The sequence below is a fragment of the Myzus persicae genome, unplaced genomic scaffold (genome assembly GCF_001856785.1).
Source record: "Myzus persicae strain clone G006 unplaced genomic scaffold, MPER_G0061.0, whole genome shotgun sequence".
NCBI lineage: Eukaryota > Metazoa > Arthropoda > Insecta > Hemiptera > Aphididae > Myzus > Myzus persicae.
In genome coordinates, this window is record NW_019104138.1 from 19,377 (window position 1) to 37,531 (window position 18,155).

An 18,155-nucleotide genomic window follows, 5' to 3' on the forward strand; every position below is an offset into this window, starting at 1 on the left:
AAATTGGCTGAATGTAATGCTCCGCTGAATTTCGAACAATGATTTTCCGGATGTCATCCATTATTTCTTTTGTTTCGCTGTTTTGATTGCTTTCTTCGCTCATTCCGTTTTGATATTGACTCATTATTAATGAATAGTCTTGATGTAATAGCCAACCTGTTGAAGACCTATTGATATAGTTTATTTGGGAATGGGACTTTTCGGCGCGGGCGATTCGGCGCCGACAGTTCGGCGCGGACGTTTCGGCGATATGTCAATTCGACGATGTCCGTTTCGGCGCGTGACCGTTTCGGCGATACGGCAATCTACCTATCTGTAACATTGTCTCACCGTATGGCGTGTGGTATAGAAATGTTATCTTTATTACTATTGTTATTATTACTACAAGATAAATCGACATCACGATAGTCGATATGGATGATCTGATAATTTTATAATTTTATAATTTAGTTAGTCTGCGGAAAGTGAAGTAGGTACACCTATACGTAGTCAAGTTTTTTGTGTAGGTATTATTTTTTTTATCATTCGTAAAAGTTAAAAAATGTCAAAAGTAAAATCAAAAAGAAACAAAAACGTGATCCCCGTGGATGGTTTTATGTTCATATTTGATAAGCTAAGTGCTGACGAAACTAAACGGTTTTGGCGATGTCGTCGTAAAGATTTGTCTTGTCCGGCTCGAATACATACCAGTATACATGATTTTAAAGTTTTAAAATTATCTGCTAAAAAACATTGTCATGATTCTGAAGCGGCTAGAATAGAAGCAGACACAGCTATAACGAGTATGCGTCAACGAGCTATTTTAACAATGGAACCTACGTCTTGTGTAATTAATGAATGTGTTAACGGGCTATCAGATGCGGCAAAGGTACACACATTAAATTTTATTTCCCTATCTGGTCCGTATTGTAATAACTAATAAATAATTTTAATTTTAATTTATAGGGCGTTTTACAATCTTCCGAAGCTCTAAAACGACAAGTACGGCGTATAAGAAATAATGAAATAGCAGCTCCATGTGATCCATCAGATTTATTATCTTTACAGATACCCGATGAGTATCAAAATTATTCACCATCAATCGGAGTTAATGAACATTTTTTATTGGCTGATAGTGGGCCTAGCAATGAAAGAATATTAATATTTGGTCGACCACTTGGTCTCAAGTTATTAAAAGATTCGAAAATATGGTACATGGATGGAACTTTCAAAGTGGCACCAACTTTATTTTGCCAAGTTTATGTCATTTTAGCTGAATTTTTAGGGGGAGTGCATCCTGCAGTTTATGCATTTCTACCTAACAAAAAGGAACAAACATATGTACAATTATTTAGTATGATTAATCAATTACAACCTGATCTCCATCCAACATCAGTTTCTTGTGATTTTGAACTTGGAGCCATCACAGCAATAAAAAATTCTTTTGAAAACATTAATATTTTTGGGTGTTATTTTCATTTAAGCCAAAATTTTTTGAAAAAAGTTGGAGAGTTACATTTACTGTCAAAATATAATAATGAAGCAAACTTTTGTGTTGCAACCAAAACAATTATTGCGCTGGCGTTTATACCATTGTGTGATTTAGATATGGCTGCAGATGAGTTGGCAAACGAACTTCCAGATAAGCTTATACCATTATTTGAGTGGTTTGAAGAATTTTACATTGGGAAGAAAAATCGACGTATAGGACGAAGAAAACCACGATATTCTCCTGAAATGTGGAATCTTCACCAACGAATATTGAATGATACAGATCGGACAAATAATCATGCAGAGGCGGCAAACCGACGATTAAATATTCAAATGGGTACTCATCCAACGATATGGACCTTCATTGAGAATCTCAAAAAAATTCAAGCCGGGCGTGACACGTACTATGAAAATCTTGTGTCGGAAAATAGTCCACCAAAGAAATTGAAAAAATTTCAAGATACAGATAAAAGAATAAAAAGGTTAGTAAATAATTATGATAGGCAAAATAAAATGATATTTCTAAGAGGTATAGCAAATAATATTGCTTTAAAATAAAATTGTAGATAATTTTTTTTTTATATATTGGCTAAATAATACCTAATTATAATTATTTTGATTTATTTATTTACGATTTAAAGGGACTGTGGTATACATATATATATAAACATTTTACTTTATTCAATTATACTATATAACTATAAAGATTTTTATTTATTCATTTATTAATGATTTAAAGTGACTGTGGTATTTTTATTTATGATTTAAAACTACTTATTGTATTATACATATAATACGTTTTTACATTATATCACATTTTTTTTTTTACTATTAATTTTCGCCGAAATGGTCGCTCGCCGAAACGGACATCGTCGAATTGACATATCGCCGAAACGTCCACGCCGAACTGTCGGCGCCGAATCGCCCGCGCCGAAACGTCCTAGATCCAGTTTATTTCGTTCCAATCGATACTCTTCTCAGCAGTCACTGGGTGATCTATTTGTTGTTTGTTTTCTTGTGTTTCTTTATTTTTCAGATGATCTGATGAAGGCAACTGAGGGTTTGTGGTGTCCAAAATAATTTTGCACTCGACCAATAAGTTCGACGTAGTGTCTAATATTACTTCAGCACTAGATACCTATTAACCTATTTGACTGATTTAGCAATAAGCAAAAGGTTCTGCGTACTAATTACTAACGATTTATTACTACTAATAATATCGTTAATCTATAAAATTATAACTATCAGCAATGCGAAACAAGTTTACAAAATAACTTATTACTACCTACAACTTAAATTGAGAAGACCAATATCAATTGATTCATGACGGTCTGTCCAAATTTAGTGTCCGCACTGCAGCTGTGTTTACATAAACGGCGGCGGCGCCCTGTAATATGAGATGACAGCCACAGCGGCGGATCGTTCTGGGTCACGGTCACCTTGTCACGAATCTCCGTGTTCAAGGACGTTGTACTTCGAAAGTCTGCTAATATATTGCTTCGTGAATTTACCGTTAAGCAGCGGTTGTGTCGGTGCTGTTAGGTACAGTTTGGTTAGTTGTTCCGCTAGATGCCGTCGCGTCCACGATGGACCGGTTGTCGCTGACGGCGGCGGCAAACTGAGCATTGGCTGGTGACGTAGTATATATCCGGGTGGCAAAAGTTTGTTCGCTAGGGAATAATTATAACGATATTTTTACCCGCTCACTTATAGATTTTCTTGAAACTGAATATACTGATGGTCTTGATGCTTTGTGAATATTTTTGATTTCTGACTAGCGACTGGTTTATTAATTCTTCGCGTTTGGATATTAGTATGTTCGAAAACACCGCTACCACCAGATATGTTGAGCGCGTACTATAATTCTGCACTCAATCGTATATTTTGTTTCGAACGGTATCGGCACGCAAAAGATATAACTTGGTTTGTCAAAAAGGATGCCTTGTATTTATTAATATGAGAAATGTTTGGAATACAATTTAAATGATGCTCTGCACATTAACACTCTACTTTACACTAGGACTGTTTTAACAATACTGCCCAAGCATCCATCGGCAGACCGGGCTTGGTATTCATCCCAAAGGCTTTCCTCAGCAAATTCCTTGCTGTCCGCTCTGCTCGCTGGGCGACCAATTCATGGAATTCTTATTCATAACTAGATACCATACTATATTCTATATTCTTATATAGCAGGGTTCCCTAACACAATTTTAAAAAGCGGGTAAGTGGATGTCGCTCTGCTGTATATTAGGTGTCTAAGAGGTCACTGTAAGGGATGGTAATAAATTTGAATTAAATTATATCAAATCATTTTATACGAAAAACGATTCTGAGCGGAGACGGTATGTCAGTTTAGGATATTTTATATTGTTATTACTTATTATTAATATAGTGGCCGTAAGTTAAATTAATATTATTCTTAAATTATCAGTGATGCTGGAAAAATATTAAATATAATAATATAAGATTGGGCTGTTTTTTACCGAATTACTACAAAATGATAAACATTATTTTTTGTGTTAATATGCAATTTTGTCCAAATTTGAACTTAAAATGTCTGTAAAAAATAACTGCATTCATATATTTATTAGATTTCTTAGCTATAGAAAAAACTGCTAAGTGGAACCTTGTTTTAAATTTTCAATTCTGAGCTATAAAAATTGAAAATGTTATCCATTTTTAACAACAAAATCATTTTCAATTCTCAATTTAATACATATTGTCAAAATTTGAACTTAAAATGCTTATAAAAAAAAATCGTTCAATTGTATTTAAAAAAAGTTTTTAACTGCTATCGTAACAAGTTATCAAGAGTCTTGTATTAAATTTTCATACTTATTAACCCAACCATTAAAAGCAACCATCAATACAGACATTCATAGAAAAAAAGTTAGAGGCACTTGGGTACTGCCACGGTTAAGCTATTGCATAGCAGAGCAGTATTGTAGCTATGTAACATGTTAGGTATATTATTTTTGTATGATATCAATTCAAGTGACACTTTTTAAGCGTGGCAACCGATTAGAAAAAAAATGTCTGCCCTGGGTGAGTCTTGCTACAGAATAGCTGTGTAGAACACTGAGATGATTTTGTGTTCCGCACTCGTATTTATAATCCTGGTCTCGCCCGCTACGGCGCTGAGTAATCGTCATGATTGTCTGTGATTGGTTATTGCGCGTGGTCGAGCGGTGGCGATAACGTTGGTTACACGTGGCATTGTCAGCGGCAGCCGAGTCAGGAACAGAGCACGATACAGACGCCGGGCGGTGACAGTACCTGTTGGCTGTCAGAACGGGTCCGTGAATAGCGAGTCGTAACCGGCACGGTGAGCACAAGCGCCGTACTTGTTGAGGCCGGTCTCGGGTTCTGTGACGCAGGGCGTGTCGGCGACCAATAAGCCGGTTGCTCATTTATTCATTATCGCTGAAAAACAATTGACGACGACCGCCGATCTTCGAATGAAGATAATAATAATAATAATAAGATCTTAAGGTTACACATTTTCGTTACGAAAAATATTTAAGTAATAAATAATTGAAAATATTTTGACTTGTGTTAAACCATTTACAGGCATTTAAAAAGATCACAATAACATCATCAAATATACTAAATTACTAAGTAATACTCTATAGGCGACAGATTGTCTTGCCTCATTATCGTTTTTCGTATACAATGATTTTATATCTTCTATCCATCTATGGTTTCTTTTGGACCAAATATCTTGTCATTCGGTTTGTTTAATAATTTTACTACGTGGAATACAAAAAAAAAAAAGAGTAGAAGAAAAAATTAAAATAATTTACAACGAATTCGGTACTTAGCACGTAGCATACTGAAAAGTACACACACACACACGGTTATACTAAGTAATATCGATTCAGATTTTATCGTATAGATAGTGTTGACATTGAGTACAAGTGTACGTATATTCGATATATATTTTATATAAACTAAAGTACAAGAGTTAACTATGTCTGAAAAATACATTTTATGAAAGGATTATTTGCAAATAAAAATTATAATAATGTGTTAAAATTGTAAGAAAAGCACAAGTTTCGCTAAACCCTGAGTGACCACCTAAACTAACACAATTTAGAAAACGCTTCACTAGAGTAACCACTAAACATTTCTCAAAATATTATTTTAACATTATCAGAGCCATTGCCTGGTTATTTTCTTAAAATCAGTGTAATACTGGCAACGTTCAATTCCTTTATCTGTTAAAATTTCAATATTTAAAATATACATACTACCAATAATATTATGGGGTTAGGTTTGGCTAAGTCTAACCTAACCTAACGTAACCTTTTTTTTTTCAAGCGCACCTCATTGTAGTTCGGGAGGTGCTCTCCCGTTAGGTAATATTACCACCGAACTACTTGGTGCCGTTTTCTATTAAGCAAATTACACAAATAATGGACTGTAGCAGGCCAATATCCTGCTCACGAATCCTCACAAAACAATTTATGACAATATTATTTGGGGCTCTATCCCCAAAACTTTGCCTCTCAGGCCACATTATGAACTTATTCTACTTTATGTCAATTTATTCTACAGCTAACACGAGCGGGATCTCTCCTCTTCTAATTCTCTCGTGTTCTTTTTGCTGCATGACCCGTGTTGCAAATGTTGACACAGCGTCCCAAAACTTGGAACATGAAGTCATTTTGTCCACTAATGTCTCGATTTCCAAACCTAACCTAATCTAACCTAACTTATGATATTATGTGCTGCCTCGGGTCACTTTATATCACCATTTAATTGGGCGAAACCCGAAGCCAAATATATATAACTCTTTCTTAGTAAAAAAAGACCAAAAAGTATTTGTCAAGTTAAGCCGAATTTATTCTCTTTGGTGTTCAGGTCAAATAGGTACAATATTCATTTTTAAGCATTCTTTTGCTATATTAAATCATATGTATCCTGTGTATGTAATTAGTACAAAATCTAAATTAGGAAAAAGTTCAGTATACTTTTAAAAAATACCTTTTTAAAACGGAAACCTATTGCAGCTAAGCATTTATAGATATTAAAAAAAATCATACAAAATATTTTGAAATATTTAATGCAAACAATTTTATCAAATTTTTAAAACATCAACAAAACATAACAAATAAGACATTGTAATGACTGTGGTAGAAAACTGGGATCGAGTCCTCGTAAAAAAAATTATGTTTACAAAGGGTTTCTTTTCCGGATGAATTGAGAAAGTTTTCTCAAGACTACCGTGGATGTCCATTATTTAAAGAATTATACTATTTAATTTTAGATTAACGAAATAATTGCTAATTAGGTACTAAGTTGTGTTTAATGAATACATATTTCAAGCTTGTTATTTATTAGCATAGATTATAGGCCACTGTGGATAAAGCAACACCAATGCAATCATTTTTGCTCAATTTAGATTCTTAGTAAGGTGATGAATATATTTGTTATACAATGGCGTATGTTGTTGTCTTTTTTGTGACACTTGAATTGCCTCCCAAATAAAGGAAGGTCACCTTTTTTCACATGGATTGCCTCCTATAGCATAACTAGATTATTAATTAATATATCGATAGTTGTACATGTCCTATCGTAAGTTGTTACGTCGATTTTCGTAGTATTTAAAAATATTATTTTGAAAAACAATTAATGAAGTTTCAAAATTGCAATATTTAAAAGTAAGTATTGGCAAATTAATTCAAACCTCTGAGGCTTTGAAACCAATCCAAGATACAACATAATAATAAACTTATAATTATTTACAAACTTAGTATTTGACTGCCTATAACATAATTATAATATAATCATAATAAAATATTATTTTAACTAAATGAATTTTATTTATTGGTCATTGATATTTTTTTTAATTTTTGAAACAGTACATTTACTAAAATGTTTATACAGTGAATTTATATAATTTACGAACGTTTAACAGCAATTGACAACAAATCATTATTTAATTTATTAAAAATTATTATAATGTAAGGTTGTAAATCGATTAATTATAGCTATGGTATGAGAGCTCGATAAGAGGTGGTAATTGATTATATGTTCGATCACAATGAGAGTCACAACTTAAAATATGATTCAATTCAAGAGAAAAGCGCAAATTTGACTAACCTTTTTAAAAAAAATTCGAGGGTGGCAATTCGATTCATGCTATTCATTTTTGTGTTCACTATCATCAACTTTTTTGGTAGTAAGTATTAAAAATGCCCCCATTCCGAATATTTCATTTTTTCAAAAAATAAGGAATGTTGAATTCAAGAATTTCAAAGTTGATAATACCCAGTATTTTTAGAAAAAAATGTAAATAAAAATGGCAATTTGTACTCAAACCAATATTTGAAAAAATTGATTTTATTTTTTGGGTGTTACTAAAAATCAACAACTATTAACACTTGAAACTTTCACTAAATATTTATATCAGCATTTTCCAAATATGGTGACATTTTTTAAATATTTTGACTCTTTTTGATATATTTATAGCCTTGAGAAATTTGTAAACATTTTTAAAATTGTATCTCGCTTGAAAATTGGATGCAAAGGTTCTCATAAGTTTCTTAAAATTTTAGTTAGAAAATAAAAATATTAAAGATACATATTTAATACGAAATGCTAAATCATTACCGGGTATTTCTTTCTAATAGGAAAAACAGGAAGTTATTTTTATGTTATAAGATATATTAAATGAATTTTACATGTTTTTAAAGTTAGAAACAACAATATTAATTGTACATCTATTATTATATTGAATATAAATTAGATAGTTGGTGTAAATTTTTTTAAGTACTTTCATTCAATTTTCAGAAAAGTTGAATCCAAAAAAACGTAAGCTATTAAAAATTAAATAACATTGTTGGTCTGAAACTAAATGTTTATAATTGTTAGTTCAATCCTTGATTTTATCGCAGTACAATATTATGAATGTTTTTTATTAATAACTACAATTTTTATTTTATTTTATTTTAGTGTCAAACAGTACGTTATCACTTTATCAGTTTGTTTTGTTAAAGATTATAACATATTTTTTTAAAGAGAAGAGTGAGAGTAAAAATACGTCCTATATTCAAAAATAAAAAGTTATCCCCGACTTCACTATATCCTAAGGGGACAAGTTTGTGGAAATATAATACTATGAGTCTATGAACCATGTATTTTCTCTTAACTTCTGTCATTCTATGCAAAGTGATCAATTTATTGGTTTTACATTAATGTGTGTTTTATTTTTTTTTCACTCTGTCATCAACATTTGGGATATTAAAAATGTTCCGATTTTAGAGGGTTAGGACTTCAGCAGGTTAGGATAGGCTTGTCATTCAACATCTTTTCTGACAGAAAAGTGAACCAACTTAGTATATGAAATGGATCAAAGTTTAAAATTTATGGGGGCTTTAAGTGTCGGGGGAAGAAAAATAAGGAAAAAAGTGAAATTTCACCCAAAGCCATTTGTGAACAAACACAATTTTACATTTTTAGAGGAGTTCAAAAACTTATTACTGTAGACACCTTCAATTTTTATTAAACATTCATGTGAACGTTTTTCATACCTGATGACATTTAAAAAATATTTTGACTCATTTTGAGTTATTTATAATCATGATAAATTGTCAAAGTTTCAAAATTTAGTTTTCAATTTTAGTCGATGAAAATTTGTTTAGTCTATAAAAACCCTAAATATTTATTTCAACGTTCCAAAGAGGTTTTTTTGATAGCAGTGAAAAAATATTGAAGATACAATAAATGTACAATTTATATACTCATATTTTGCATTTTAAGTTAAAATGTTGACAAAATTCGGAAAAATCTCGAAAATGTAAAAATTATTTTTCAATTAGAAATTCTTAAGAATTTAAATGCATACCTAATAGTAGACAAATTTCTAATATGTTCCCCACAATTTTTCGTCAAACAAATTTTTATCAAAAAATAAGTTTACCAGAAAGTAACGCGATAAAAGCTATTATGAAATAATTTTGATTTTCATTAATTTTTTTTAAATTATTAAATTTTATTATATGTTCTAAATATTATTCTAGGCTGATACACCATCTTATCGCCGAATCGTTTATATATAATGATTTTTAATTTATCATACATTCCAATGACAAACTTGACTACAAGTCCTCATCCTCCATTTTTTTTTTTTTTTTTTGCTGTAATTACTCATGAATGACAGTATACTAAATGTTGAACAACCTTGAGTTAAACAGTAATTATATCATCGAGATAAATTTAAATCGTTATAAAGTTCCACGAAATGAAATATTTTGTCATCCCTTTATTTCTTAGATTGTGAATCATAATAGGTACCTATAATATTAGATTAACTATCTATTAAATAATATGTTTCTTATTTTATTTCTAGACGGAAAAAGTACGTTTGTATTTATTTTTTTATTTTATGTGTTCAATATTACAATTTATCTAATATGTGCCTCATAAATTTTTCAAATATCTCAAATTTTAACTCACTGCATAGCTTTATAGAAATGAAAAAAAATATGCTGGAGTTAATGGTATATACGCATATTAGTAATAGCGGGGTAGCGTATGCAAACAAACTCCAAATATTTGAACAAATTACTTTAATTTCTATTTTCCATATACCTCATGAATTTATTATGATTGTTTTGTGCTTAGTCCATATATTTTTTTAATAGAATCTCTTCTTTTCCCTGTTCTCCGTAGCTATTTTCAAAAACGTTTCTGACTGAGTTTCAGTGATAATTTTAATTTCAAAAAGCTATAATTTTCTCTTTATTTATCGATGATAATATTATCAAGTTTGGCAACATTGGGAAAAAATCAAACCTTATCAGCCATATTACTCAAAATTCTGTTCTCAATAGTACTGTTCTCAATAGTATTTTACCAGAATATTTGTGTTCTTCTGTATCTAATATTTTACAATAGCTCCATTTAAAATAATATCAATAATTTAATAATTATTATTATTTATCTTATTATAGTTGAAATAATTCGGAGTATGTATATTTTTATATTTTATTTTATTATTTCTAAACGGGTAAGTACCCTTTAGAAGATTTTGATAATAGTACAGTGTAAATAATAAGTTACAACGCAAAACTTACAAATAGCCAATAGTAGTGAATACTTAATATGATACATAAACATTTTCATCAAAAAATAATAAAAAGAAGAAGAAGAAACAAACGTTGAGACTAGAACAATAAAAATACAGTTACAAGACAAAATAACAAAAAAGCAAAACATAATACAGAGAAGATACGAATAAAAAGAGAAAATTAATTGATCAATTTAAAAATATATTTACAGCAGAACTTGATGCTATATAAACATTATATTTAAAAACTTTGCATGACATAAAAAAAAGTCGATTTTATGAGCAACACTATTAGCCAGAGTAAGTACTCTGGAAAAAAATGATGCGGAACTATAGTTGGTGGTATAAGATGGGACTACGAATAGATTTTGTGACCTTGTGCCGTGATTTCCAAAGTTAAAACCAACCACGGAAATATGCTTGGAGGAATCAACGTTACCATTCAGTAAGTCATATAAAAACATCAAGTCTGCGAAACTTCTTCTGATTTCACATAAAGGTACATCCAGATGGATTGACTAAAATTGATACGAGTCTCGGTCAATTGTTAAATTTAATTTTCTACAGGTCAATTTAAGAAATTTATGCTGTGCATTTTCTAATTTATTTATATAGAGAGCATAATTAGGTGACCAAACAGTAGAGCCAAATTCTAAGTGAGACCTAATAAGTGAGAAATATAATATTTTCATCGAGATTATATTTTTGAAATTGTTTGTGTTTCTGTAAATAAAACCTAACATTTTAAAAGCTTTATTAGTTATCAGATTTATGTGAGAAGAATAAGACACATTGGCTTCGAGTAAAATTCCTAAATCTCTGATATAATTGACTCGTGTAAGCATTTTATGGTCGATTGAATAGTTAAACAAAATAGGTTTATGAAGGCGTGTGAAAGTAATTATACTAAATTTATTGATGTTTAATGGTAAATAATTTTGTTTACTCCAATTAACAAGCTTGTCTAGATTAGACTGTAAATTTACCACATTGGAGTGAGATTCAATTGGTGAAAATATTTTTGCATCATCAGCCAATAATAAAAAGTTTACCGAAGAATCGAGAACAGTGGGTAAATCATTTATAAATAATATAAACAATAGAGGACCCAAATGAGAACCTTGAGGAACTCCCGAACACACACTAAAATAATTGGAAGTGAAAAGAGACAACTTTACTGCTTCGGCGCGGCAAGTAAGATAAGATTCTATCCAACTTAAAAAGTTTCCACAGAAACCAAAATGAAACAATTTTTTTAGAAGTAAATTGTGATTGACTTTGTCGAAAGCTTCTTGGAAGTCTGTGTAAATGGAATCAATTTGAATATGGTTATTGAAGGAATTTAAAATATTAGAATGGTAAAGAAAGAGATTAGTAGAAATTGAAATTTTAGGTCTAAATCCATGTTGATTTGTGCAAATGTATGGGGAAATAATTAAAGATAATTTTTTCGTGATAATTGCTTCAAACATCTTAGGAATTATTGACAATTTAGAAATAGGTCTATAATTTTTGACATCGTATTTGTCGCCGGATTTATGTATCGGCGTCACAAAAGACATTTTCCAAATGTTAGGAAAGTAACCAGTAGTTAAGGATTTATTGAACATTAAACAAAAAAGATTAACTAGTATTGAACCACAAGCTTTAAGAAAAGATGAAGAAACACCATCGGGACCTGTAGCGGAGTTAGTATCTAGTGAATTTAAATATTCATAAATTTCACTTTTGTTAATATACCAAGAACCTAGATTTCGGATATTGTTAGATAAATCTGGAGAAATTTGGTTATGTTGCACATGACCTTGACAAGTCAGATTCAAAAACACTTGAAAATAAATCGGCAAAAAGTTGAGCTTTTTCTTGAACATCTGAAGACGATGAATTATTGTATTTTACTGAATCGGGAACATTACAAACAGTTTTTTTTTAAGATTTAACTTATTTCCAAAAAGGTTTGATATTTGTTTGAATGCTATTTTTAATATGGATTAAATGTTGAGAATAACTTTAAGAAATTATGATTTTACATTCTTTACGAAGGCGAGATAATTCTAAATAATTTTCATACGAAGGGCACAATTTAAATTTTTTGTGAGCTGATTTTTTTCAACAATAAGATGTCTAATGTTAGCATCAGCCCATATACTGGAGAATAATTATTGAAAATTTTGGTTTTAGGAACAAATAAAGTAAAGGTGTGATGGATAATTTCGTAAAATGTTGTTACAATTTCCTCCATAGAAAAAAATGTATTATTTAAATTAGATTCAAAATCAATATCAGAGATGAAATTAGAGATTTCATTAAAGTTACATTTGTTAAAGTTGTGCATAATAGGATATTCAGAAGTAGGATTGAAATTTCAATTCGTAAACTTTAGAAAAATATCTAAAGGTGAGTGATGATAATCAATTTTAGGGACGAGGGACTTTGATGAGTGATTTAAAGAAATAATTTCAACGTTGTCATTAGTCATAACACAATCAAGAGTTTTGCCATTTTGATTTGTTATGTGATATTTTTGTTTTAAATTTAAAAAATGTACGTAACTATTAAATATTATACTACCCGAAATATGACCTTGGTTGGTCGGGTCAGCAGAACAATCGATCTTCAATATAATTTATTGTAACATGTTTTTATAGCCACTGAGTTTAATTTTTCACTGTCCATACAAATAATTAAATATACTCACTGTAAAATAAAATGAAAAATAAAAATCTATCAATTATTCAATATTTTGATACATTTTCTACAACAAAATAATTTGCTCAGCCACTTGCTTATCATCGGACTTATAATCTTCAAGTTCTCTTAAAAAAAGGACATCATTATAAGGTGTTTCAGAGGTGTCAGAATATCTAAACCAAGGCCGATCTAAGTACTTATTCTCAATAATTGTCAAATACTTATTCAAATCTTTATTAGCTACATTCTAGTCATTGTTTATGAAGGGTCAATCAAGTCTGACTTATTCCTAACATCAATACATTTTACGATTGTGGGAAGGAATTTTAAAGGAAAAAAGTGGGGTTCTCATTTGAAAAACAAAGTTTCGTATCGCCACAGGACACTCCTTAAGTGGCACGAAAAATCTCAAGAATATGAAAATATAGTTTTTGAGTATATTTAAAGATTCCAAAAATTAGATTTCGAAAAACTTCATTATTAAAAAAAAAGGGGGGGTTATCATGCTTGTTGGACCACTCTGTAGACTGGAAATAGATGACTCGGAAGCGGCTCGATCCTATTAATATGTAAAAATAAGTATAGTTTATATTTGATGGAGTAAACGTAAATCTATGGAAATTAAATTTGTATTATGCAACGCCGTAAACCAGTAGTCATTTATAAATATATATTAGAGGCCTAAAAGGGTAATCCTTATTACATAATTAATGTCCAAAGTTTCATAAAATGTTCGTTGCAGATTCAGCAAGATCCGTAGTGTCATAGGCAACTACTTTTCATTACTTACTTTTTACTATTTGACACATAAAATGTAGAATACAATTGTCTCATGAGTCATGAAAAACTAGGTACAATTTTTTTTTTATAAATTATAATATATTTTTACCATAGATTATGGAAACTAAAATAGATTTAATGATCGTATATAATTGTTGACCTGTATCTTGTCCAAGCAACCCAAAAAAACTGTGTTAAATATCTGTGCAGTTTACATTCAGCAGACTCTACGAAAGGGTAGGTATGTAACTACTGTAATTTAATTTGTAACGGACAACTTCGTGGGGTATTTCCTAGTAAAATATTTTTTATGGTTATATTATATTGTTATAGTCGGATAAGGATCGAAATTATGAAATTTAATAAGAACATTATTTTTTAATTTTTTATACCAATTAAAAGTCATTCAACAATCTTCCTAACGACGCAATCAACTATAGATTTATAAATGTTTATACTCAAACATTTCTTTAATTTAATGTAACGATATATTATTGGTACTAAATAGTAAATACTGATACAAATCCTATTGTATCATTTAATAACACATTGGTTTTTTTTTCAATAATTTTATTTTTAACAGCGGACTGAGCGTCGTTAACTTGGTGACACTTGGAGATTTATGCAACGGCCGTATATTAAGTTGCCTATTATAAGCTTTTACAAAAATAAGTAGAAAATTAATAACAAAGGAACATCAGACATAATTAATATCCAAACTTGTCAGTGGCGTAGCCAGGGGGAGGCTGAGAGGGCTGCAGCCCCCCTCCCCCGAAATGTTAATAAAATTTAAAAATTATTTAATGGTCTATGGTATTCGATCAAAAACTAAACCACCGCTGTGTAAAAAATTGATCAGCCCCCCCCCCCCCCGAAAAAAATCCTGGCTACGCCACTGCAACTTGTATAACGATAAGCGTTGTAGGTTTCAAATAAATGTGAAGGTTCAGTTAAAATATTTAACATTATGAATAATTTTTTGAATCTATTGAATATTTAATATAAAGAGTTACTGCCTTATAAAATGCAGAATGTTAATAAGCCAAAATTAAATTTAAAACTTACACAGTGTAATTTATTTTTACAGAACTAAAATTGGCATACACGATAACAGGTATGTTTAATAACTAAGAAATGTGTGTTGAAAATTAAAATTTATTTGTTCTGCATGTTAATCAATTTTGACACACTGACTTGCTTGACTCGGTAAGACACAGAACATTTCATCCAACTGTGTAAAAAGTTGCTAAGGAAAAAAAAATAGTAAATCTCTAAAAACCCAGGGCTATACGTAGGGGAAACCACGGTATTTACGTTCAATGATTTAAAATTGTTCCTCTCTTTGACATGGGAAGTCCTGGGTGAGACATTTAGTTTAGAAAATAAATATTAAATTAACATTTCAAGTACCTACGTTTGACAAAAGTTAATGTTGCTTAAATATAGCCGTTTTTCAAAATTTTACATTAATCTTAGGTTACCCAAAGGAACTAACTAGACTTAATTTGCTACCACAATCTACTCTCAAAGTTGATGGTCAAATAATATTTAATGGTGCCCCAGCTGACAGAAAAGGAACTTATTGTAAAACCAACACTTTCATAACTTTCTTTTTTATTACATAGTTTTTTTTAAGGTTCATCGGTCATAACGCAAAATCAGATTTGGTGCAATAAATAATATCGTTTAAATTTATGATTTATGTGTTAAAAATAATTATTAAACATTAAGGTAACTATAGCTATATTATGAATAGTTTTACAAAAACCACTACTCAATTCTGTTTTAAAAATTACCTGCTTTTATATTTCATATATTTTTTTTTAATTTAAATTTATTTATACATGATTACTACGAAAGTATACTTAAAGAGAGATAAATCTTGTAGGTTTCGAATAAATGTAGAGATTCCATTAAAATATTTCATATGATGAATAATCTGTTGAATCTATTGAATATTTAACCTAAAGAAATACTGACTTTAACCTGACTGAATGAATATTTAACCTAAAGAAATACTGACTAAAATTTTTACAAACCAAAAACAAAGTCAAAAAACTGTCACAGTGTAATTTATTTTTACAGATCCAGAGCACGGTATGTGTAATAACTAAGAAGTAAAATATGTGAATTAAAAAATATATATATATTATGATAAAAAACACAAAATAAAAATTTGGGTTAGTGGTGTTTGTTCCTCCCCCCTCCCCTGATCAAGTAAGTTACTAAATAATGCTGTAATCCAATAAACACTCGCGTGTTCTTATCATTCAGATCTACTCCTCTCAATCTCATACCTTTACTCCATGTGTATTATTATTATTATTATTATTGTTGTTGTTGTTGTTGTTGTATTTTCACACTTATTGTCTTAGTTTCTTTGTAAACTAGGTTAGGTCACCTGACCTAACCTCACTTGATGAACGAAATCAACGAATCAAACACCAATTTATTTTTCAGTTAGGTACAGGTATCACGAGTTCTGTTCTGAACTCAGGGAGTCCTTTTTTGAAGATCTTTTTAGTGAGAAGGCAGTGTCAAAATCTTAAGATTGGCAAAAAACAATACACATATGACAGGGAGAATAAAAATAAACTTTGTTTGTTTTCCTTTTTTTAACACACCTATTATTTATAATTTATGCTATACTTTTGATATATTAAATTTGTAATAATAACCCCTTACATATTGCAATAAAATCTTAATTTAGTTTGTATTCAATCTACTCAAGCACAACTACATAGTTACACAATTATTTTTCAACTTTATATTATATCATTAATTTTAAGACATTTGCTATTATTATGACTATTTTTAATATGTCATTCTGAAAGATAATACAATCATATAAACTCATATCCACACAGTTACTTTTAATAAAACCTAAATTTCTAAAAGCATTTTTTTTACAAATAGTTTCTATACCCTATGTCTTTTCAAAGTCAAGTGTGACGATATAATTATACCGAGATCCCTAATCTCCTTCACCACATTGGTTCCAGAGAAAACAAGATTATAATCAAATAGTGTTGGTGAGCGTTTGTGATGGAAGAATATTAGCATACATTTATCTGTATTTAAATGTAATCCGTTGTCTGAACATCATGTTGAGAAGCGATTCAGGTCTATTTTCGGGTTTAAAAAATCGGTAGTATGATAATTTGTAGAACATATTTATATATCATCAGTAAATAACAAGAATTGACCAAGTTGAACAACTGAATTTGTATCGTTTATGAAAAATAAAAATAAGAAAGGGGATAACTGCTCCCCTCCCCCTTAAATTCCGCTTTTACTTTTCTAGCTCTTTCGTGGGAGAATTTATCATTATTGTTATTATTTTTCCTTTGACCATCTTGTTTTTGTCTTAACTTTATCCTTGCGTCTCCCAGGGGGGCTGGCTTTGATGATGAGGGAATGGTTCACCGTGTTGCTCTTTTTTCTTGACCTAAGTTTTTTGGGAGTATGGGTCTCTCCAATCACTTTGAAGTTTTCGACCACCTCCATATAAATCAGAGATTGGATGGATTTTATAGTTTACTGTCTCTTATAAAGGGCGAGCTGTAATACATTTATCTCCTTTGCCTGTTCCGAGGACTGGAATTCTAGTGAGCGGATTTTTTCCCCGAGTCCTCCGATGTCCACATCTACTGACTCCGGACTACTTGGTCCTTCAGGTCCTGCCTACTTTACCCACATTCACCATTTCCTCGGTTACTGCTCAGCACTCAGAGATTTGTGTATCAACATCGGCAAAAAGCTTGTTCAGGTTAAATTATACCGAATCCGTATTGTTCGCTCATTAGGATTATCCTTGAATATGGCTCTGTCATTTGGAATCCTAATACTGTCTGAAACTCATTAATGCTTGAAAGAGTTCAAAATAAATTTTTAAAATATGCCAGTAATGTACTCAAAATTGAATATCCTCCTCATAATTACTTACCAGTACTCGAGTAGCTTAAACTATATTCACTAGCAGATCGTAGGAGTGCTGCTAACCTTAAAGTTCTATCCGAGTTATTAAATGGGCAGATTGACTCACCACACCCTCCCTCACTAATTCCTTTAAATGCCCCTTCTTGCTTTACTCATCAACAAGCCATTTTTAATTTACTTACCTCCTCCATTGTTAATTGTT

General features: G+C 30.5%; 1 protein-coding gene across 1 annotated transcript; it reads left to right on the top strand.

The window, feature by feature from the left end:
* Window positions 1-202: 202 nt before the first annotated feature.
* Window positions 203-2,550, top strand: LOC111039147. The gene is made up of 4 exons (XM_022322480.1): window positions 203-868; window positions 946-981; window positions 1,048-1,900; window positions 2,507-2,550. The coding sequence occupies exons 1-4, from the start codon at window positions 542-544 to the stop codon at window positions 2,548-2,550; spliced, it is 1,260 nt and encodes a 419-aa protein (XP_022178172.1). The 5' UTR covers window positions 203-541.
* Window positions 2,551-18,155: the final 15,605 nt, after the last annotated feature.

Coding starts and splice junctions, on each gene's coding strand:
- LOC111039147 (XM_022322480.1), top strand. CDS start 542: ATGTCAAAAGTAAAATCAAAAAGAAACAAAAACGTGATCCCCGTGGAT. Junction 982..1,047: donor CCGAAGCTCTAAAACGACAA/GTACGGCGTATA, acceptor TTATCTTTACAG/ATACCCGATGAGTATCAAAA. Junction 1,901..2,506: donor AAATCTTGTGTCGGAAAATA/GTCCACCAAAGA, acceptor TTTATTTTTCAG/ATGATCTGATGAAGGCAACT.